The 22,975-nt window shown below is 35.6% G+C and overlaps 2 protein-coding genes across 3 annotated transcripts; one reads left to right on the top strand and one right to left on the bottom strand.

Moving 5' to 3' along the window:
- Positions 1-1,118: 1,118 nt before the first annotated feature.
- On the top strand, positions 1,119-14,055 carry LOC311280089 (programmed cell death 1 ligand 1). 2 transcript variants are annotated; one of them, XM_084391992.1, is made up of 5 exons: positions 10,699-10,714; positions 11,148-11,348; positions 12,226-12,570; positions 12,679-12,963; positions 13,069-14,055. In XM_084391992.1, the coding sequence occupies exons 2-5, from the start codon at positions 11,153-11,155 to the stop codon at positions 13,284-13,286; spliced, it is 1,044 nt and encodes a 347-aa protein (XP_084248118.1). In that variant the 5' UTR covers positions 10,699-10,714; positions 11,148-11,152; the 3' UTR covers positions 13,287-14,055. The 2 variants fall into 2 exon arrangements, with proteins under 2 accessions (XP_084248119.1, XP_084248118.1); XM_084391993.1 differs by lacking the exons at positions 10,699-10,714; positions 11,148-11,348; positions 12,226-12,570 and adding exons at positions 1,119-1,301; positions 3,354-3,698 and having other exon boundaries at positions 13,069-14,054.
- A 589-nt stretch (positions 14,056-14,644) lies between these two features.
- LOC311280087 (uncharacterized protein) lies at positions 14,645-22,874 on the bottom strand. The gene is made up of 8 exons (XM_084391990.1): positions 22,129-22,874; positions 21,925-22,037; positions 20,270-20,373; positions 18,539-18,713; positions 18,351-18,468; positions 18,166-18,251; positions 17,932-18,020; positions 14,645-15,877 (listed from the first exon to the last, which is right to left on the bottom strand). Exons 1-8 carry the CDS (start codon positions 22,594-22,596, stop codon positions 15,141-15,143), a joined length of 1,890 nt encoding a protein of 629 aa, XP_084248116.1. The 5' UTR covers positions 22,597-22,874; the 3' UTR covers positions 14,645-15,140.
- Positions 22,875-22,975: the final 101 nt, after the last annotated feature.

The following is a 22,975-nucleotide window of genomic DNA, read 5'->3' as shown; positions in this document are numbered from 1 at the left end:
TGTTAACGTGAAAATCACGTGACTGATGACAAACGAGGCCTCGGTTTGTGCCCAATACAAAGGCCCCCGCTTCATTGGCTTCCTCAGGCCTGGGGAGAAGGCAGGCAAGGAGGACAGATGTTTAGGGATCCTAGGTACAGCAGAGGACTGGGAGATGAGAGTTGACCTCGGAAGGCAACTCAAGTTTCCGGAGGAGATTACCATAACCAGCCTCCGACCAGACATTGTGCTCTGGTCCCAGGCAACAAGGCAGATGGCCCTAATAGAGCTGACGGTACCCTGGGAGGAAAGGATCGAGGAGGCACATGAACGCAAGCTAGGGAAGTATCAGTCCCTCATCTCTGAGAGCCAGCAGAGGGGTTGGAGAGCCTGGAATCTACCAGTGGAGTTGGGGTGCAGAGGGTTCCCAGGACAGTCACTTTGGAGGGCATTGGGGACTCTTGGGGTTAGAGGGGCAATTCGCAAGAATCTGGTGAATAATATATCAAAGCAGGCAGAGGCAGCATCCAGGTGGCTGTGGTTGAAGAGGAGCGAGCGGTGGCTAAACAAGGCTGGCAGAGAGGGTGGGGGTCAGAGCTGAGTGGTGAAGACCTGAATGACTGAGGGAGCAGTTCCAGGACGCTGGTTTTTGCTGTCAAGCCCCATGGAGGTGTCGTGGGCTAGTTGATGAAACACCGGTGAAGTGGGGTGCCCACTTGAAAACCCAGTGAAGCCAACAGGTCTGAACCATGCAGCTCTGCCCTCAGTTGAAGACGTCTGAGGGGAGCGAATTCTATGCTAGCCACCCACATAAGGAGCAGGACGTAACTCCTGCCAAGTGAGGTGGCTGCGATATACCCTATCGTGTAAAGATATATATATACTGCAAGTAATGATTGATTGTGAAAGTCAAATGCTGATTCATTTTCTCTTCTTCACTCTCTAGCTGAGTTTGAGATTACTGTGTCCAGAGGTCCTGTCACTGGGTTTTACGGAGAGGCGCTGATCCTCCCCTGCACCTTCCCTGTGGACTCGTGGGATCTGAGTAGCACTGTTATTACCTGGCAGCGTAAGCTGGACGTTGTTCACAGCTTCTACTACAGTCAGAATATGACATAATATGACACCAGGAATAAAGCAATACATAAATGGTGTTTTCATAACGAGAACCATTGTGTTGAGCTGCTCGGATTTCTTCTGCAGCACTCTATGGAAGATTTAACTGTTGGCAAATGGAAAGAGCCACTGTGAATAAAATATGAAGCTTAAACATCAAGCATCTTTGTTCTGCTGCTTTTTCCTTTTTAAAGTGTCCTGCAACAGTAAGTACTCGTGTGAAATTATTGAAATTTGAATGGAATTCTAAAATCTTCTTTATAAAGCCTCTCAGAAAGTGCAGCGACGTCCATCCGATTTTAGCTACTATTGTTAGGCAAAGAGAAACATTACCAACACAGCATGGTAAATGAACAGCAATATATTTTCGGTAACACTTTAAAATACGGATCCTTCGTTAATGAATAACTACACAGGAACAAATGAGTAACACAATGTTAACAATCTAGTAACTACAGTTAACTAACAAGTAACTCTGATTAACGAATTAGTAAGTAATAGCACACAGATTTAAGTGGTAGTTCACTATTAACTAATCAATAACTACTATTTTTTAATACTTCCCAGAGAACTACTGAATTTTTTTTACAGATTTAAGTGGTAGTTCACTAATAACTAATCAATAACTACAATTTTTTAATACTTCCCAGAGAAATAATGAAAAAAATTCACAATTCATGCAAAACTTAATAACTAATGCAGGAAAAATTACTAGCACTAGATTAACATTACTGCTAGATACTGTACACTAATTATCAATATGTAGTAGCGTAGCAGACTTATGATTTGGGAAAGCTGTCAATAATTAGCCTATGCACTGCTGTCTTTTAGAGAACTATTCATAAACTAAATAATTTTTAAGAACTGTTTTTATAAATGCACTTGTCTGGAACACTTACCCTGTGGCCGATTTTCCGGCATTCCTCTGGACTGGCTTTGAATAACTAGACTCATCATGGTGAGTACTGGAACATACTGAGTCATCAGCCATCCAAATACCAGTTATTTTATTATTTAACCTACCTCTCAAAATTGTTTTTATGTATGTCTCTTTGTTCATATGTATATATATATATATATATATATATATATATATATATATATATATATATATATATATGTGTGTGTGTATATATATCCTGTGAATGATTAGATGATTCTACCCTTTCGGGTTGGCTCTTCATTAGTAACTACAGCATGGAATCATGATAACTAGTAATGACTCAAGTGTTAATGCATACTTTTATAGGACTTACAAATTATTTGGATCCGTATTCTAAAGTGAAGATCATGTTAACTAATTAGTAATGACTCAAGTGTTACTACATACCTCTATAGGAACTACTAATTATTTGGATCCGTATTCTAAAGTGAAGATCATGTTAACTAACTAGTAATGACTCAAGTGTTACTACATACCCCTATAGGAACTACTAATTATTTGGATCCGTATTCTAAAGTGAAGATCATGTTAACTAACTAGTAATGACTCAAGTGTTTCTACATACCCCTATTTGGATCTGTATTCTAAAGTGAAGATCATGTTAACTAACTAGTAATGACTCAAGTGTCTCAAATGACTCAAGCTATAATAAAATAACTGGTATTTGGATGGCTGATGACTCAGTAAGTTCCAGTACTCACCATGATGAGTCTAGTTATTCAAAGCCAGTCCAGAGGAATGCCGGAAAATCGGCCACAGGGTAAGTGTTCCAGACAAGTGCATTTATAAAAACAATTCTTAAAAATTATTTAGTTTATGAATAGTTCTCTAAAAGACAGCAGTGCATAGGCTAATTATTGACAGCTTTCCCAAATCATAAGTCTGCTACGCTATTACATATTTATAATTAGTGTACAGTATCTAGCAGTAATGTTAATCTAGTGCTAGTAATTTGTCCTGCATTAGTTATTAATTAGTTTTGCATGAATTGTGAATTTTTTTCATTATTTCTCTGGGAAGTATTGAAAAATAGTAGTTATTGATTAGTTATTAGTGAACTACCACTTAAATCTGTAAAAAAATTCAGTAGTTCTCTGTGAAGTATTAAAAAATAGTAGTTATTGATTAGTTAATAGTGAACTACCACTTAAATCTGTGTGCTATTACTTACTAATTCGTTAATCAGAGTTACTTGTTAGTTAACTGTAGTTACTAGATTGTTAATATTGTGTTACTCATTTGTTCCTGTGTAGTTATTCATTAACGAAAGATCCGTATTTTAAAGTGTTACCATTTTCTCTTCTTCACTCTCTAGCTGAGTTTGAGATTACTGTGCCCAGAGGTCCTGTCACTGGGTTTTACGGAGAGGCGCTGATCCACCCCTGCACCTTCCCTGTGGACTCGTGGGATCTGAGTAGCACTTTTATTATCTGGCAGCGCGGGCTGGACGTTGTTCACAGCTTCTACTACAGTCGGGACCAGCTCGATCGTCAGAATCCTCATTATGTAAAACGCACCAGCCTGTTCATCCAGGAGATGGCAACAAGAAACGCATCACTCAAACTGGACAGAGTCACTCTGCAGGACGCCGGTGTTTACACCTGCTCCATCAGCACAAATACTGGCAGCCAGAAGAAGAGCTTTAGAGTAAATATTGCAGGTAACAACAACATGGACTGATGTTCATAGAAAATCATGTGAATCAATCTCAAGGTCTCACAATGTGATTGAAACAGTCTTGTGATTTAATGTCTGTATAGAAAAAAAATGTTGTATTATTATCCCCAAACCAGGCATGAGCATGAGCTGAATTACATAAATCAACTTACTTGATTCAAATTATATAGGCTACGCATCAAACGTCAAACGGAATGTTTGAACCCAAACCACAACTCTGCAGGTTTTTGGAAGTTTAAAAAAAAAATATATATATATATATATATATATATATATATATATATATATATATATATATAAGCCTATAGCCTATGTTACATGATCATATATTCTGACACATAAACTGCATAGAAACCATAAAATAATTAGACCAACATTTACTTGCATCAAACAACTCTGTTGGTATTTTTATAATTAGTATTAATATAATTGTTACATTTATTTATTGCCACACTTTAATATGTGAATTATATTATCAGAAAACTGAACATTTAGCGTTTGTCAGGCTTTTATTTGTGCTTAATGGATAAAACAACGGCGCTGCGCACTCTGCTGCTCATAAACATGGCTGCTAACTTTACCTGCCACAAGATGGCGCTGTTTTCGACACTCTTGATGCTTCGAATCTTTTCCCGAAACATCAGTGCTTCATGAGGCTTCATTTGCCCATCCCTACCACCTGCTGGAAATGGGCGGAGCATAGCGTCTTTGACAGCGTGCTCTGATATTGGCTGATTGCCAGAGAAAGCCTCACACAAATTCAAATACATTTACAATGGGCCTTTGAAAATATCGAATTAAAAAAATGTTATACTTTATGATGTTAGTTCTAATAAAAAAAGAATAAAAAATAAATAAATCAAGGAAATTTCTCTGGTATTTCTTTCTTTTTGCTGTATCGAAAACGTACCGAACCGTGACACAAGTGTATCGTATTGAACCGAACCATGAATTTTGTGAACCGTTACACCCCTTACACTGTTTATTTTCTGGCCTTGAGTTGGACAATAAAGTTGAAATTTAATTTCAAATGGTTCTCAAGCAGAGAGAAGAGAAACATTTCTCATTCAAAGCACTGCAAGCAGTGATTTATGCTTTCTTTTTCAGGTTTGAAAATGCCATATCCAATACCCTGTACCATTCAATTTTATTTTATTTAATGAGATTTATGTCAAAGATACAGGAGAGTTATAATACACACATAGCAGCCAATAAAATCTGTTGTTCAGTAACTGACTGCTTGTATTGCCTCATGACTGATGAAAATTTTGCCTTGTTGTGTGCAGTAGAATTTTGATGCATCGCAATGCATCGTAGAATCGAATTGAATCGAATCGTTACCTGGTGAATCGTAATCGAATCGAATCGTGAGGGCAGTGCCAATGCACACCCCTAATTTTCAGGTTTGCATCTTTTCTCTTTATTCCAGACCGTTTGATGTTTTGTATTTATTATCTTTGACCTGTTTATGAAATTAGCATGATACATTTACCTGACATAATAAATTGTTACATTTGATTTATTCCGACTGACTCTGAAAATTATTTTTCCAAGTAGATTTAACGGATTTGTATGTTACCGCAAGTTTTGCGTCAGATTAGTGACAACTATTTGGTATATTCAATTCAATTAATCTGTGAAATGTCACTACACCTGTAATAACTGATTAACTAGGTAATAACTGATTACATATACAGGTTATTTTTTCTAAACAGACATACTGCTTGTTTATAGTGGATGTTTTCCTGAAGCTGTTATTTAATCAAACTTTTAATTTATTTATGCAGAAAAGAGGGAGAGGCAAGGAGAGTCAGTGTCCAGATGCTTCTTGTTGATCCCTGTTATTCGGTTGCTGCTTCTGCTGATGATAATGGTCTGTACTTTGTGTTTATTACAAGAAGAGAACAAACTAAACTAAATGGCTTAACTTAAATGGGACTCAATCTGAAACCCAGATTATAAATGGAGACTCCTCATGGCCATTTGAGAGAGAAGTGGAGAATGTGTTTGAAGTGGTTGGTTGTCATCATTTTGGGCCTGCAAAAACCAAAACAACACCTTCATTTGATGTGTGTGTGAATACTGTAAAATGTGTATAATTTCTTATTATTTTGGTAATTTTTGTCTTCTACCCACTGTAATATATTTTTGCAAATTTCCACTTGGATATATTATTTCTCACACCAGGGTTGAAAATTAACGGCTTGGGGTCAAAATGCCTCCCATATTCAGGATAAGGATAATTCAAAATATGTCTTTGCACAATGAAACTAATCTATTATAACTGTAGAGATTAAAGTGAAATTGAATGAAAAGTTTCAACTGCAGCATTACATTCAGATCTGCTCACATGCATCAAAGATTTCTTTTTACAAAGTTTTTGCAGTGTTGAGCATTATATAGCGGTCTGTGTGAATAAACATGCCATGTCAGATGCAGCTTCTGTGCCACCTTTCCAGTGGAAAGACGGCTTTTGTTGATGTTGATAACATTTTATTGGTAACAACTTTTAGTGTTCTGATTGATTGTTTGATTGAATTTAATTAGTTGAATTATCAAGTATTTTACATAAAAGACACAATACATTTAATAAGGTAATAATAAAATAAAAAAAGCCCTTACAAACGTGAAAATGCCCCTGGAAATTAATCCCAGAGTGCAAATATGGCCCCTGAATGGGAAAGGGCATTTAACATGTTCCTCATATTCCTCTGGGCCGAGTGGCCAAAAGGTATATTATCTAAAAAAAAAATTTTTTAAACTTTCACTACAACAACTTTTTAAAGTTAATCAGAATTATTGTTCAGGTGTAAAGTATATTCTGAACTGCTGCTAAAGTTGCACATGGATGGCTCTGTCACATTTACTCCTACTCAAGACCAATCAGATTTCTGGATAAGGATTAGTTTTTAAATCATTTAATAGAGATTGCTGGACAGATTTTTATTAGAATGTCAGATAAGCTTTGGAATGAATAAAAGAATAAAAAAGTACAACCCCATTTCCAGAACATTTTGTAAAAAGCAATAAAATCAAGAATCTGTCATTTGTTAATTCTCTTGAACCTTTATTTAACTGAAAAATTTACAAAGAAAATATTCCAATGTTTTCACAGACCAACTTAATTGTATTTTGTAAATATTAACAAATTTAGATTTTGATGTCTGCAACACACTACAAAAAAAGTTGGGACAGAGGCATGTTACCACTGTTACATCACCTTTCCTTTTAATTACACTTTTTAATTGAGGGAATTGAGGATACTACATGTTGTAGTTTTGTAAGTGACATTTTTACCCAATCTCGCTTGATACAAGACAGCAGCTCAACAGTCCGTAGACATCGTCTGATTCTCCTTTTCATATGAGCCGTACATTTTCAATAAGAGGCCGATCTGGACTGCAGGCAGCCAGTCAGGCACATCCACTCTATGGTGTAGTAGCGTCTCGAAACCACTCTGTTTTAGCATGTGCAGAATGAGGCCTGGCATTGTCTTGCTTCCCAGGAAAGATGTCATCTTGATGGCAGACAGTATATGTATCTGTAAAATCCCAATATATGCCTCCACATCAATGGTACCTCCACACATATGGAAGTCACAGAGGCCGTTTGCACTGATGCACCCCGGACCATGACAGATGTTTGCTTTTGGACCTGTTACTGATGAAAGTCTGGATGGTCCCTTTCATCTTTGGTCCCAATTGAATGTCCGTTGTTTATCTAAAAACAAGCTGAAACATGGACTCATCTGACCCCAGCACACGTTTCCACTGTCTTCTAGAACATCTGAGATGATCTCGGACCCTCAGCAGCATCTCTGCGTTGAATAGCTCTATAGCTTTCTCCTTGCGTAACAGAGATTTGAGTTGCATTTTTTAATGCAGCGTCAGACTGTGTTAAGTGAAAACGGTTTTCCAAAGCACACGTGGCTATATTTAACACTAGCATGATGGTTTCTCATACAGTGCCATAAGAGGGCTCAAAGGTCACACACATTCAACAGAGGGAAACCTATGCCTTGCCCTTCTGAGATTTCTCTGGATTCCCTGAATCTTTTCACAATATTATGTATGGCAGATGCTGAAATACATAAATTCTTTGCAATCTTGCATTGAAAAATGTACTTTTTGAATTGTTTGACAAATCTCTCATGACATTTGGCACCAATTGGTGAGCCATGAGCCATGACCCATCTTTGCTTGCAAATACAGAGAAGCTCCTTTTACACCCAATCACATTACCCTCACATTTGACCAATTCGCCTGCTAATTGTGGACTGTTTCAAAAGAGTTTAACTTGGATATTCTATAATCTTTTCATTTATTTTGCCTCTGTCCCAACTTTTTTGTAGAGTGTTGCAGCCATCAAAATCAAAAATGTTTATATTTACAAAATACATTTATGTTGGTCAGTGAAAACATTGGAAAACTCTTCTTTTTGCTTTTGTCAGGTGAAAAAAATGTTCCAGAGAATTAATTTGTCATAGATTGTGGATTTTATTGCATTTTACAAAAATGTCTAAACTTTTCTGGAAATGGGGTTGTAATATTGAAGTTTTAAAGCACAAAATACAGTCTTTGAAAAAAGAAAAGAATTATATTTGCTCTTTCACATAATTTATCCCACATATTGTTTACTTATTTCGATCCTTTAATATTTGAGCAATATGTTAAGTTGTGAGTTCCTTTTAGACTAGAAAATACATATCAATTTATTTTATTTATTTTAACATTATTGTACATCCAAATGTGTTTTCTAAAGTTTTTGGTAATTAATGCACATTTTGTAAAATCAATAACACAAAGACCAAAAATAAAACAATCTGTGCATTATGCATAAATGACAAAGTCCTTTTAGGGGATACATATGTTCTGTGTAGCTGCCACTATTGTTCAGTACTGGCATGTATAATAGCCTTTTTGCTTGTGTTTAGTAAGTTATGTTAGTAAGTTTTATAAAAGACAGAGAGGAAAAGATATAGTTTTATGTTTCCTTTCTCTTTTTATTTTTATTTTATTTTTTCTTAAAGTATGTTGCATGTCATGTCTGTGTCTTCAGAATGGACCATGAGTCTGGAAATAAAAGTTGATTGATTGATTGATTGATTGATTGATTGATTGATTGATATACCTTTTCCAGAAAAGGAAAATGCTTTTTGAAACATTAAGAGATGGTTGCACTATTTCCAGGCAGCAAATTTGCATTTGAATTTGTCAAATGTTTTACATTTTCACATGTGAGTTCCAAATGAAGTAGCAAAAGATGAAATGGAATGTTAATAAAGCTGTTTGTAATGTTTGTTTGTTTTTTAACTAATAACTTTTCACTAATTTTCGGATAGTGAAAACGCATTTGAGTGTGCGTGAAGTTTCAGAGAATTTCCCTAAAATAATTTACCCTTACAGGATAAAGTCAGTTTTATAAATGACAGCACCCTAAAAAAGGTCAATTGTCAGATGTAGAAAACTAGTTTTGGAAAATGATTTTAGTCTTAAATATAAAGTGATTTATTTTTTTCTAACTGTGATTTCATAAATAGTCCCATGAAGGGTTAAATGTGGGCTGCACACTAGTCAGGCATCTCAGCAATTCTGAAATGTTTTTTAATTAGCCTAATAATAAACAAAGGTCAGCTGCCTTCATTAGTTCGCACACATTGGTTTAACGTAAGCAGCTCACCTTTATGGGCGAGTCTTTAAATTGTTTCTATAACAATCTGTATTGTTATTGATTTCATCATTGCAACGTGGCAACAAGTTGACACTTGCCACAGAATAATTAGTATCCATGAGAAGTAAACAATCGTGTGACGTAACGACGTTATGTTTCCGTGACGTCCTTACGCAAATACCAGTCGCCTTCAAGAAAAAAACGGCTCCGGTATCTAGAACATTCCAGCCATTCAGGCAGTATTGCCAACTTAGCGCCTTTGTCGCTATTTTTAGCGACTTTTCAGACCCCTTTAGCGTCATTTTTTTTAAAAAGCGACTAGCGACAAATCTAGCGACTTCTTGGACAAACCCCGGTAACCTCCAAATGTTGCCAGAGCGCGAGGTCTTGCTTTCTCCCTGCCGTCACTCTCTCTTGCTGCGTCTACCCTGTTCAGTGAATGGCTGAGAGGAGCAGCAGCACGTTCATCTGTGGAGCGCACAGCTGCTGACAGACAGACGTGAATGAGCAGTGTTTTCCACGGACTTAGCCCATCACTTATCTGCTTTTGTTTTGTTTTATATTTAAAGTATTTAGTTTTTATCCATTTTAATTTCCTTTCTTTTCTTGTGCTTATTACTTAACTACTCACTATCACAGAGCTTTAGTTCATCCGGTTGCCGAAGTCTCTCAATTCAGATCATTTTCCACGTAGGCTTATAAAAAATGTGGTCATTCACTATATCATAGCTACTCCTATTGTCTGACAATATATATATATATATATATATATATGCTATATTGGAAATGAGAACAGCTTTAGCCTACTTGACATTCGGCTATATTATATAGCCTAGTAGCCTATTATATTAGCCTATATAATATAATATTATATAATATTAAGCTATATTATATTATAGGCCTATTATATTAAATACAGTATGTGAGCATTCATTTAGAGAGAAAACACATTAGGCAGGCAGAACACAAGTATCCTACTATGCGATGATGATGTCTCTATACCTTTTGTTTGAGCCTCGGTGGTTGTTTGTGCTATCTCAACATTTGATACATGGTCACATTTGTCTGCTACAAATATAACGCACTTGGACGTGTACAACACAATCACAGATTATGTGAGTTAATGACGTGTTTGACATTAAGTTAATGTCAAACACATGAGTTCACCACTAATGTGGTGAGTTGCAATAGCTGGGGATAGATGTAACACGAGGTAATTTGCTCAATAAGATCCACACAATCTTACATTTTTGGTAACATTTTTGATGAACTGGTACAACTACCCCCACCACTAACAGCCAACTAAATGTTTTAGCATGTGGGTTTGAGGTTAGCACTTTTACTTTCCTTCCTGAAAATCAGTTTAGTCATAAAATATAGCTACAATGTTGCTCATATGCCACTTCTCATGTGAGCTCAACAAGAGTGATGCTATGCCAGTGTATGATATTGATGACATCACATTCACCACAGCTCTTTTCTGACTCTCTGTTATAACTGACCTCGTGTTACAACACTCTCCGGTCACGGTGACATAACGCTTTAGCTGTCCCAACACAAAAATACATTTCCCTACATTTTATGGATAAAAATAAATAAATAAAATCAGCTGTCTGATGCTGCTCCGGATGCCTTCCGAAATATAATCAACCTTCATTTTTTTCTGACTTTCAAGTCACTCGAAACCTTTAGCCTACAATAAAAACTCGCACAGCCTGAATTGCGACATTATAATAGAGGCGGCGCCTTTAAATAAATACAGTGGCGATGAGGACTGACATCTCAAAGTACATCAGGTGTGATCGGGATCGGATCTCTGCTGTTGATCTGACAAACCACAGAAGACAGTCGAAGTTCATCTGGTGTGATTCAGGACTTCACCTGTTACCAACGGCCGTGGATCGGGATATGAACCTAAAAGTGTTCTCCCTGTCTCTCCTTCTTTTTGAAGCCTCCTGTTTCAGTGAGTATTTCTAAATTATTAAAACTATGATGAAAGGGATCTTTACGAGGCCAATCAAAAATACATATTTTCCAGAATTTCTATTCAATCACTGCAATCACGGGCACTAATTTGTAGGCTATATGATTGAAAATGGTTAAACAGTTTCAGTAACATTCCGTTACTAGAAATTCAAGTTTTGAGGAACATAATATGATAATAAAAACGGGATTTAAATAAAGGAAATATAAACACATGCTGTTTTTATAGGCCTACTGATTTTTTTAATTCTTTAAATCACTTTAAATTCTTTAAAATGTAATTGAATCCTTAGAGAACTAATAGATCTATTACTGGACTGATCAATCAAACTAACGTGAGACTATTCAATATTCATATCAGTTTATAAATAAAGATTTTTTCCTTCCTTCCTTGTTCTGGCTGTTTTGTAAAGTGTAGGTGGTGTTGGGGCTTATTATTACTTGTGTTCAAAAGAAAAACTTTTACCTAGAAGTCTAGAAGATGTGGTTTCTTCAAAATAATCTCACGCCCATTTCTTTGGTTTCTCACCCAAGGCAAAAAAAAATAACATTACAGTTTCAACAGATTGATCGGTCCACTGTTCCTCACAATTTAAAGGCATAAAAAATCTGTAATAAATTGTAAAGTAATATACAAAAATACTATTTTAATATGTCAGAGAATATCTTTATTATTTTATTATTTTTAGAAGAGGAAATGTTGTGATATATTTACCGAAATAATCATCTCATCAACCATAAATGCAGCTTTCAGTAAATCATTTGGAAAGTCAAGATCTGCCAACAAAATCATACTGCAAGTAATGATTGATTGTGAAACTCAAATGCTGATTAATTTTCTCTTCTTCACTTTCTAGCTGAGTTTGAGATTACCGTGCCCAGAGGTCCTGTCACTGGGTTTTACGGAGAGGCGCTGATCCTCCCCTGCACCTTCCCTGTGGACTCGTGGGATCTGAGTAGCACTGTTATTACCTGGCAGCGTAAGCTGGACGTTGTTCACAGCTTCTACTACAGTCGGGACCAGCTCGACCGTCAGAATCCTCATTATGTAAAACGCACCAGCCTGTTCATCCAGGAGATGGCAACAGGAAACGCATCACTCAGACTGGACAGAGTCACTCTGCAGGACGCCGGTGTTTACACCTGCTCCATCAGCACAAATACTGGCAGCCAGAAGAAGAGCTTTAAAGTGAATATTGCAGGTAACAACAACATGGACTGATGTTCATAGAAAATCATGTGAATCAATCTCAAGGTCTCACAATGTGATTGAAACAGTCTTGTGATTTAATGTCTGTGTTGTTTTTCAGCGTTCTACTCTGAACCTCGTCTGCAGTTCTCCATGTTAACTGATGGACTCAACCTGCTAGTGACATCAGATGGGGGTTACCCTTCTCCTAAACTGCAGTGGCTGATGGAAAACTCAGACATCACTAACCAGACACAAACACACTTCATGCAGGACACACAAACAGGTCTTTACATTGTGTCGAGTTGGATAAACCTCACTGAAGTCACAAACTCCTCTCTGACATTTATACTTCATAACAAACCTCTGGGACAAGACATCAGGAGAGAGATCCAGCTGTACTCAGGTGAGGACAGTCAAACACAAGCGCTTTAAAATGCTCTTGGATAATCAATAACATTTAAGAGTATTAAACTAATTATGTTTAATTTAATTTACATTTTTTATACAGATAAGACAAGGAGAGAAGGACAGTCAGCATACAGATGCCATGGATGCTCCATATTGATCTCTGTTATTCTGCTGCTGATTGTGATGGGTTTATTGTTTGTGTTCATTATAAGAAGAAGAAGAACGGAACGAACCAAACAAAATGGCTTACCTAATGGTGGACTAAAGTCTCAAATTTCAGCAAGTTCCTTAGCAAGTATGCATTATAATGTGGTTTGACGGAGACATGGAATGTAACTTTAATGTTTAATGTTCTTATTTTCATCAAACATACCAACTTGCCATCTGTAATACATACTGCTTCGTTCAAGTCTGAAACTCATAATCTTAATGGAAAAGTTTAGTATGTCCATGTTTATCCTGTTACAAAACATTTCATCTAACAATAATCATAAATGAAACTTAAAGACTTTCTGTGATTTGCAGACAATAGCATTATATATATTTTTTTACATTGTATGTTATTTCATAAACTTGGCAGCTTTTAACAAAAAGTAAATAGTTTATTAGTAACAAGACATTGACTATGTAACATTTCAGTCCATCATTCTAGTGATCTGTATAACAGATAATTGTAGTGTCTCTCCCAGCCGAAATGACCAGATCTACCTAGGTGCTAAACAGACCCAAAATGATTTCTAAATAGAATTTTTCACTCATAACGTGCAGTTTTTTTGTATTACTGTTATTTGCGTGTACACTGCATGGATGTTGAGTTTGTGCACTGAAACATTGGATTGTATCGATAAATGCTTTTTCATTTTTACCTGATGGCAGTAAATCAACAAAGATTTTGTTACACTATTTATTAAACCCATCCTTTACACAAATGTGTTTTTATATTGTGAATTAGGATGTTTATTTATTTTTTACTGTGAACTACATTGTATTGAGACTGTGTGAAACAGAATATTGTTAATAGGTATTACACTGTGTAAGAAAACACTACACAGTGATCAAGAAAAAATAAAATATGTATTTCCATATTATCTCATCAGTGTTTAATATTGTTTCATGACTGTACTAATAAATATTTTATTTATCCTATAGAAAACAATTGTAGAAATAGTTTGAATACTATAAAAGCCAGATAAGTTTTGAAGGCCTCGTGTCCTACATGACTGTGAGAGAAGTCACGTGGGAAAGAATGGGATTTGCGGTTGGCATCTACACTGATACTTAGTTACTCTTTTGGTTCACATGGCTTTCAACATGTTCTCTTGATAAAAATGAGGTAAAAACACTGAATAAACCAACCTTACAAAGAAAGTAGGCTAGTGAATTAATGAAGTAACTGTGGCGAAAGTGTTGCAGGAAGAGAAAAGGAAGGAGAGCATCTGCAAATGAGATCATCGGTTAAAACTGTATAAGAGTCGGAGTTGGTCAATGAGATGATCAGATGTCCTGCAGGCATCTCGGCTTTGTTGCTTTGTCCAATCAAGTCTTATTTTGACTTCTGGGACTCTGCCTATTGAGCTTCATTGGCAAGGAAAGACTTTTCTCGACGAAAGTACTTTTCTTTTCTGCTAGTTCTAAATAAAAACCACATAATCAGAAGGAATTGACCCAGGAACAATGGATATACGCACAACCAGTTCTTTCCTACAGAGATTACGATACACAAAAAGGCTAGTGTGGGTGGGAAACAATGTCTTTTACATTCACAACGGTTAAATTCAATTCACATTTACTAAACTGTCACGATATGCTGTTCCACCAGAATGAAAATATTTAATCTGACTTTGCCCTGAAGCCTTGCAATATACAGACCGCAAGACCAAACATGTGCAAAACTCATGACAACATTAGTAGAAGTTCTTCATACTGTCCGTAAATTAACAGGATGTTCGGATTCAAGCATTGAAATGGCTTTTTTTGAACATGATGAATAAAAGGGCATTATAATGGAAACCAGAAAACCATGTGACAAAAGTAATTTAACATCCCTCAGTTCACAGCTTATCGGTCAAAAACAAGACTTTCATGAAATACTAGTTTTAACTATTATTCTTTATGTGGTTCTTTGGTTTATTCATCAAAACAAACAAAATTACATGCATTTAATCATAATAATCATCTTGAGTCTTGCTTAAGATATAGTTTTGTCACAAGACCCTGCTCCACCAGCTCATCAGATCCAACCTGAAACTCTGACGTCTCTTCAAACGATGGAATTAAAAGGAAATCCAAACCGTCCTGCTTATTTTCAGAGGAATTTTCATCTTCCTTATTCTTTTCCTCTGAAATAAAGGATGGCAGACGCACCTCATGGTCACCCAGTGCTGATTCATTCATTGTGGAATGCTGCTCCATGGTTTTGTTAACCATCATAACTGATGTCTTCATGGAAACTTTTCTCTGTACTTTCTTTGGCCAGTAACTCAGACCCTTATTCATATCCTGCATCTTCCTTTCTCCAGACCAGCCCGAGGATTCAACCTCAAACTGCTCCATGGAGTCTACATCTGGCCTTTCAGATCCCACAAAGCTCTTACTGATAGCCATCAAAATTTCCACCTCCCCATGTTTATCTTCCTCATTCTCTTCCCTTTTCTCCTCCATGAGTTCCACTGTGCTGGTGTGAGACTCATGCGGTCTCTTAGCATGGTCCTCCTTAGAAGAAATCAGGGTAACAGAGGCAACAAAGTCCTCGTGCGTGTAGGACCGCTGAGGCTCTTTGGCCAGTTTGGCTTCAAACCAGATGGCGTCATCATTTCTAGAAGTCATTAGAGTGGAGTTCAACGTTGAGGAAGGCAGAGTTGAGAGAGGAGACGTGTCAGAGAAGAGTACTTGATCACTGCTTACGAACCCTGATGCACAGAAAGAGGAGAGGTCAATACTTTTATTTTCTCAATGACCTTTATTACACAGCACAAAAGAGTTGTCGTTTCCTGTGTACTAATTTAACAAGTTAACCTAAAACCTAAAAACCCAACATTTTACAACGTACTTGACCAAGTTTTAGAGCTACAACCTTGGACCTATAATAAATGTATGAAATGGTGAATAATTTGAGACCAAAATAGTACAATTAAAGGAAGCAAATAGAAAAGGTCAGCTCATGATATCTACATAAATAAATTCTAATAAAAGATATTAAGATTTAACTGGTTGTGCGCTGGTTGTGTCATTCAAAATCAGTGTCGTTATTGTTAACTAAAACTGAAACTAATTGATAGAAAGCTCAAATAAAATAAAATAAAATAAAATATAAATATAAATATTAGATGAAAAACTTACATAAAAAAACATGATTTTCTTTTTTTAAATGTTGCCTAGACTGAAATAAATACATTGAGGTTGAAGTACTAAAATTACTAAACCTGAAAAAAAAAAAAATAATAAAAAAAAAATAATAATTAATAAAGCTAATAGACATTTAACAAAAAAAAAAAAAAAAAAAAAAAAAAAAAAAAAAAATAATAATAATAATAATAATAATAATAATGGAAAAGCACAACAATATTACTACAACTTAAAAACTTAAATGAAAAATGAAAATATAAAAATAAAGCTAATTCAAAATATAAAAAAACCTTTCTTCTCCCCTGAAATATTAATAAGCAGAGCACAAGAAAAAAACTTTATTAGTACTGTTTTAATTATTACTGTATTTTATATATATATATATATATATATATATATATATATATATATATATATATATATATATATATATATATATATATATATATATATATATAATGCACACTGAGCACAAAATATATATATATATAAAACGTTGGCCACAATTATTGACAGGCCTAGAAATTTTTACCAGGGTGACTAGGAGCATGAAATTGCCCAGCCATGACATCCTGTTACAGAGGAGTTTAAATATGAGGAAACACAAAGGCCAAATTCCCTTAATCATCCACCACAATGAGTAAAACTAAAGAATATAGTTCTGATGTGCAGCAAAAGATTGTTGAGCTTCACAAAATAGAAAGTGGCTGTTAGAAAATAGCTAAAGCATTGAAAATCCCCATTTCCACCATCAGGGCAATAATTAAGAAGTTATAATCAACTAAAGATGTTACGAATCTGCCAGGAAGAGGACGTGCGTCTATATCGTCCTAATGTACGGCAAGGAGGAAAGTTTGAGTGGCCAAAGACTCTGCAAGGATCACAAATGGAGAATTGCAGAGAGGGCTTGGGAGGGCTTAATAAAAAAATCCTCCTCTATCATCCAAAAACAATCTCCAGCATATTCATTTTTCGGACACAATTGGAACTTCAAAAGGGACCGGATTCTATGGTCAGATGAAACTCAAAAATGTTGTGGGCCTATTTTTTTAGCTGGAGGTCCTGGACATCTTATTCAGATACATGGTCTCATGGATTCTAGCAAATACCAACAGATAAATAAATAAATAAAATCAAAACCTGACCGCTTCTGCTAGAAAACTTGTAATGGGCCGTGGTTGGATCTTCCATCGGGACAACGGTCCAAAACAAACATCAAAATCAACACAATAATGTGTCACTGAGCACAAAATGAAGCTTCTGCCATGGCCGTCCCAGTCTCCTGAACTGAACCCTATAGAAAATGGGTGGGGTGATTGAACTGAAATCTGAAGGATCTGGAGAGATTCTGTATGGAGGATTCTGTCGTCCGTAATTAATAATGCTAAAGTACAGTTTTGTTAAATTTGGTACTTTTTTTTTTTTTTTGCCTTGTAATAATTATTCTTGAAACATTCTTCCATGGATATCATGTGCAGGCTTTTTCATCTTTCCAGTAATTGACTTTTTTAACCTATACACCAAAGTAATGTGAATATACGAGTTTTTAATGTTTTTTTAGCGTATGAATACTTAGATGGATTATTTATGTTCATGGTTATGCTTTTTATATACTTACCTTCATGAATTTTTCGTTTGGTTTTAGTCTGATTGCAGACAGAGTCACAGCAGTCACAGACAGAATCTTGCCCAATCACAGATATCCATCTAGTAAAGAAGTGGTGAGACGAATCATGGATTCCATGGATTTACTGAATATTTAGAGAATTTAGTGGTGTGGAATGGAATGGTAGTGTTAAAAAAGTGATTCATGATCTTGCTAACACTGAGACAGATGTTAAGTCTTGTTAACCTTTTGTCTGGGTGGCTGTAAAAACAGGACTTCTGCATTGGACTAGGACCTCCCCCGGACACAGAGAGCTCACAATGGAGTGAGACCTAGAGCAAATCGACACAACAAAAGCACACAATGAACACATCATAATGCACACTAAAGCATTGTTTTGTGTTCAAAATGTTTCACCGGCGGTGACAAACCTGGGCATTTGGAGCCTCAGTGAATTGGAAAGCGCCAAATGAGAACTGAACAACATTATCCGCCCTGGAGAACCAGAATCTTGAAGCACCTGGATTTATCCGGCTCTCCCGTAAACACCTGGATGTGTGTGTGAGAAAGTTTTGCGTCGGATAAATCTTCCACAAAGTTAACGTTTTGCTCCACTCACCCGTAATTGTCTATGATGCTGTATTTGGTGTCTTGACTCAAGGTGTTAACGGTAGCCACATAACAGCTGTTGATGAAAAGCTTGACCCTAGGGTAATGATGTCGGGTGGAGATCTGCACGTTCACATTCTGACCCAGCAGGTACACAGCAGACCTGACTGGAGAAGACCAGGAGTCTACAGCACAGGCAAACACACATCAGGCACATTAGATAAGACCATCAGCATACTTTTACCAGGAAAGAGAAGTTTACAGATTAAATCAGGGTTAGGTTAAAAACGTGGGGTTATGTCTCTGCAAGTAATGGAATGTAAAAAAAATGCTTCTAAATAAGCTTTGCCGGTAACAGTTTGTAAGAAAAAAATGATGTGGACGTCGAAGATCTCAAAAATGAAGTTTATTACAGCTTAGCAGTGGCAAGGTACACTAAGCACCTTGGGTTCACCGGCGTCAGAATGAACCCAGAACATCCAAATCTTAAACCTTTTATCCTGTTACAGTTTACAACTCTTAATGTAAATTAAGTTGCCCTTGTTGTAACAGCTGTGGTCTGTATGTTAATGAAGTTGAGACACCCCATTGTCTGAGAAGGTTCTCTGTGTCCCACACCCATTCCCATTCTACAATTGACTACCATTTGCTCAGGATGTGATCAACCCAAATGGTCAAGAAACAATATAACTTGACTGCCTTAATCTCTATGATAATTAAGCCATTTTGGGGATGAGCTCATTCTAAAATATATTTAGGAGTGGAATATGGGTCGAGGCAGACTACAATTTCTTACAGTTTGAAGACAATCTTTTTGAGCAAGTTAGTTAAGCATGTTTAAAGCTCAATTACACAAAATATTTGACTTTTCTATACAGATTTGATTCATATAGTGCAAAAAAAAAAAAAAGTGTTTTTAATCTTAGTCACGTTAGTATTTTCACCAGAAAAAAATTGTTTTAGACCAGTTATTTATATATTTTGCTGTAGTGCGTCAGTAGGAACTATCAGTTTACATTTCCAAACATTCCTTTTGCCATTAATTGTAAAAAAATAAGGTTTTTGTATGCGCAAGGAGTCCTACAACACCTGATCTTACCATCAACAAATCCGTCTCTGATTACATGAAGAAACATAGACTAAATCCAGAAGAACTGCGGAAATATTTCCAAGAAGAAACCCGGCTGCAAAGCTATCGGCTGCTGTCAGACTCCTTGTGCATACAAAAATCTTACTGGATTATTACAATTAATGGCAAAATAATTTTTGTGAAAATGTAAACTGATAATTCCTACTGACACACTACAGCAAAATATATAAGTAACTGGCTAAAAACCATTTTTTTCTGGTGAAAATACTAACGTGACTTAGACTTTTGCACAGTACTGTATGCATGCATGTATATATGTATGAAGAGTTCAGATGCAAAAGCCTCTAAGTGCCATCTGAAATTTTCTTCTAGAATGATCATTTTTATCAAGCTTGTATATTTTAGTTCAGTAATTTCACTTAAATGGCAATGAAAATTACCTATGAATTGTCATTTAAGTGACATTACTGAACTTAAATATACAAGCTTGATAAAAATGATCATTCTAGAAGAACTATATATATATATATATATATATATATAGAAAAATATTGAAAAAAATATTGAAAAATGTGATATAAGCTGTTAATGCATAATGATAATGTGTTCCTTTTCCTTTCTTTTTAAACAAAACAAACAAAAATTGCTCACCGTCCATCAGCCGAATCTGAAAGTCACCAGATCGGCTCCTTATGACTTTACGCAATAGTGTCCGCCACGTCGGGCTCATGGTCAGACTGTGCACATGATGGTTCCTAAATAACAAACAACAACAGAACAGTGTTTCACCTCGTCCTGGACTGGAATGAAAAACATAGTCATAAAAGATTATGAAATTACTAATTTTGTCAAATCATAATTATCTATGATTTTTACCACTTAGCCTACATGACAAAGAAATTTCATAATTGTGCCTTTCAATACTTTTTGGAATGATTTGTGAACGAGTTAATGCTGATTGTGACTTTTATGAACTCTTTAGCATTGTTTTTACTATTGAAATAAGAAATCTTACAATCAACAAAATGTTTCCTTGTTTAATTCATGAAAAAAATGTTAATGTAACACTTATGCAGAACCAGTTGAATAAAAAAAACTTATTATAAATGTCAAATTTAATAATAAAATAAACAGAACCTAAAAGTGTCATGGTTTCTGTTTGATTCTGTTAACTCTTACGAGCCTCTGTTGGTCATCAAGAGTCTGCCTGTGGTTCTGCTTTCTTAACTTCAATTAACATCATAATTAAGATGTTCGTACAGAGTTTGGAAAGTTTGGAAAGTGTTTGATTTTAACTGTTTTCAAGGTCTGAAAATGTGTTTGCATTTTTAATACCAATGTCTTCTTTGCTGCTGACCTTCAATGATTTTACCAAATTCAACCATACAGATACATACATACTTTAGTTAAATGTCTCATCTATTTCATTTTTATTGATAAATTTAGTGTTTAACTTTCTTTTATTGCGGTCTTGCATGTTGCGTTCTCTAATCTTTTTTCCTGGCACATTTAGATTCAAATTTCATATTAATTTTGCTCTTTGTGTAATATATATAGTTTTTTATTTATTTTTTATATCAGTTATATCACAGTACACACAATATATGTGTGTGTACTGTGTATAATTATTTTGTATCATTTTGTATCATATGCATGTATGTATTTAAGGAAATATTTGCATGTATATACATTACATATATACATATTTATACATATATAATTATTTTATAAATAGTTTTATAAATATTTCATATATAAATAACAAATTTGTCTTAAACATATACATGCATATGTGTGTATTTATATATACAAAATAATGATAAAAAAAAGTGAAAGTGCAGGAAAAGTGCTTGAATTTTGCTCTGAAACTCTGTAGGACTACAGTACAAACCCTATCGTGTGATTTTTTTAAATATTTAAAATGCATGATTAAGAGGTTTAGGTATATATTAGGCTATCTACATATAATACTACTATTTCTACATTGATTATTGTATATTTATTAAAAAATAAACAATTATTTGAACTCTTTAAAGAATAATAGTAAAACGGGCAAGAAAAAAAAAATACTTCGTAAGAACTGATTCTTATTCAAAACCGGATAAATAAAAAAATTATAATAAAATAAAAATGTATAAAAAAAATCAAATAAAAAAAGTTTTATTTGACTTTTATTTAGTCAAATAAAATAATAAAAAAATTACACTTTTTTTTGTGTGTAAAATAAACAGAACTGAAATGTTTCATAATGTTCATAATTACTTTTCAATGAACCGACTCAAAACCAAAACACGACCTTTTATTACCTTTTATATCGACACTCCACGCCCACATTCACTCTGCGGTGCATGAGTGGGTTTCGGTGTGAGAGTGGCACGTAGTGTAGGATATACTTGTACACTACCTGATCAGGAAACACCTTTCATTTGGAGATGAGTCATGTCATTATTAGGCAATGATGATAGACAACAGAGATATCTAAATTCTTTAGAAATGACGATGACAATCACCTGTTGTTCACCCTGACAGTCCGTGAGCGCGTATATGAAGAGCAAGTCTTTATGCGACTCTACGACACCGTTGCTTTTGCAGGTTTCTCCGAGCGTCAGCTCCTCTGCGGCGGCCGAGAACCCGTAGAAAATCGTCTTCACCCTCAAGACGAAACTGGTGCTCGAGCAAGTCACCGACACGTCCGGGAGGTGGGTGAATTTGGGCAGGTAATCTGGGCCAGGTGGCATCCTCGTCGCAGGTGTCCGGCCCCGGATCCGCAGGACAGGCACCGATCTCTGGCGCGTCAAGTCCGGCGTGTTTGTGGACGGATCGCTCACTACAAGTTTCCCAGGGTGTTTCTCGCGTGCTGTTCGTGGCCGATCGACTCTCTCATCTGATAAAGATAAGCCACTATTCAACAATGCTGGTCTGGAGAAAATGACAAGAATCGAACCTAGAACTAGGCGCGTAATGCTGTTCACTTTCATATTTATCTATAAGTAAATTTTGCTTTTGCTTTACGTATCCTTTATCCGACAGGTGGAAACTAGACAATCAAAAAGGCCCTTTGAGGAAGGTTCATTAGGTAATCATCAGATGCGATTGGTCATTTATAATTGATTTCCGCTCGCACTGTGCAGCATTGGCAACTAGAGGGCGCCCATACATTATTCAAACAAAAAAAGAAAATAATTGAAAGACTTTTATTAATCATATTGCGTAGTTGTGCATGGAGTCAATTGTTTTATTTCTGATGACAACAGAATGAAAAATGCCAAATTAAGCAGACATAATTTTTGGCCAGGTTGTCATACCAAGAAAGTGTGTGAATATTTACAATACACACATATTTAATAAGCACAATAT

Source organism: Rutilus rutilus, assembly GCF_951802725.1.
Source record: "Rutilus rutilus genome assembly, chromosome: 20".
NCBI lineage: Eukaryota > Metazoa > Chordata > Actinopteri > Cypriniformes > Leuciscidae > Rutilus > Rutilus rutilus.
Note: the sequence above shows the minus strand (reverse complement) of the source record. Positions and strands in the feature narration are given on the sequence as shown.

Excerpts from the sequence above, each read along its gene's own strand:
- LOC311280089 (XM_084391992.1), top strand. The coding sequence starts at position 11,153 with ATGAGGACTGACATCTCAAAGTACATCAGGTGTGATCGGGATCGGATC. Across the intron at positions 12,571-12,678 it reads CTTTAAAGTGAATATTGCAG|CGTTCTACTCTGAACCTCGT; the intron begins GTAACAACAACA and ends GTTGTTTTTCAG. Across the intron at positions 12,964-13,068 it reads AGAGATCCAGCTGTACTCAG|ATAAGACAAGGAGAGAAGGA; the intron begins GTGAGGACAGTC and ends TTTTTTATACAG.
- LOC311280087 (XM_084391990.1), bottom strand. The coding sequence starts at position 22,596 with ATGAAAGTGAACAGCATTACGCGCCTAGTTCTAGGTTCGATTCTTGTC. Across the intron at positions 20,374-21,924 it reads GTGGAGTGTCGATATAAAAG|GAACCATCATGTGCACAGTC; the intron begins GTAATAAAAGGT and ends TTTGTTATTTAG. Across the intron at positions 15,878-17,931 it reads CAAACGAAAAATTCATGAAG|GGTTCGTAAGCAGTGATCAA; the intron begins GTAAGTATATAA and ends TCTGTGCATCAG.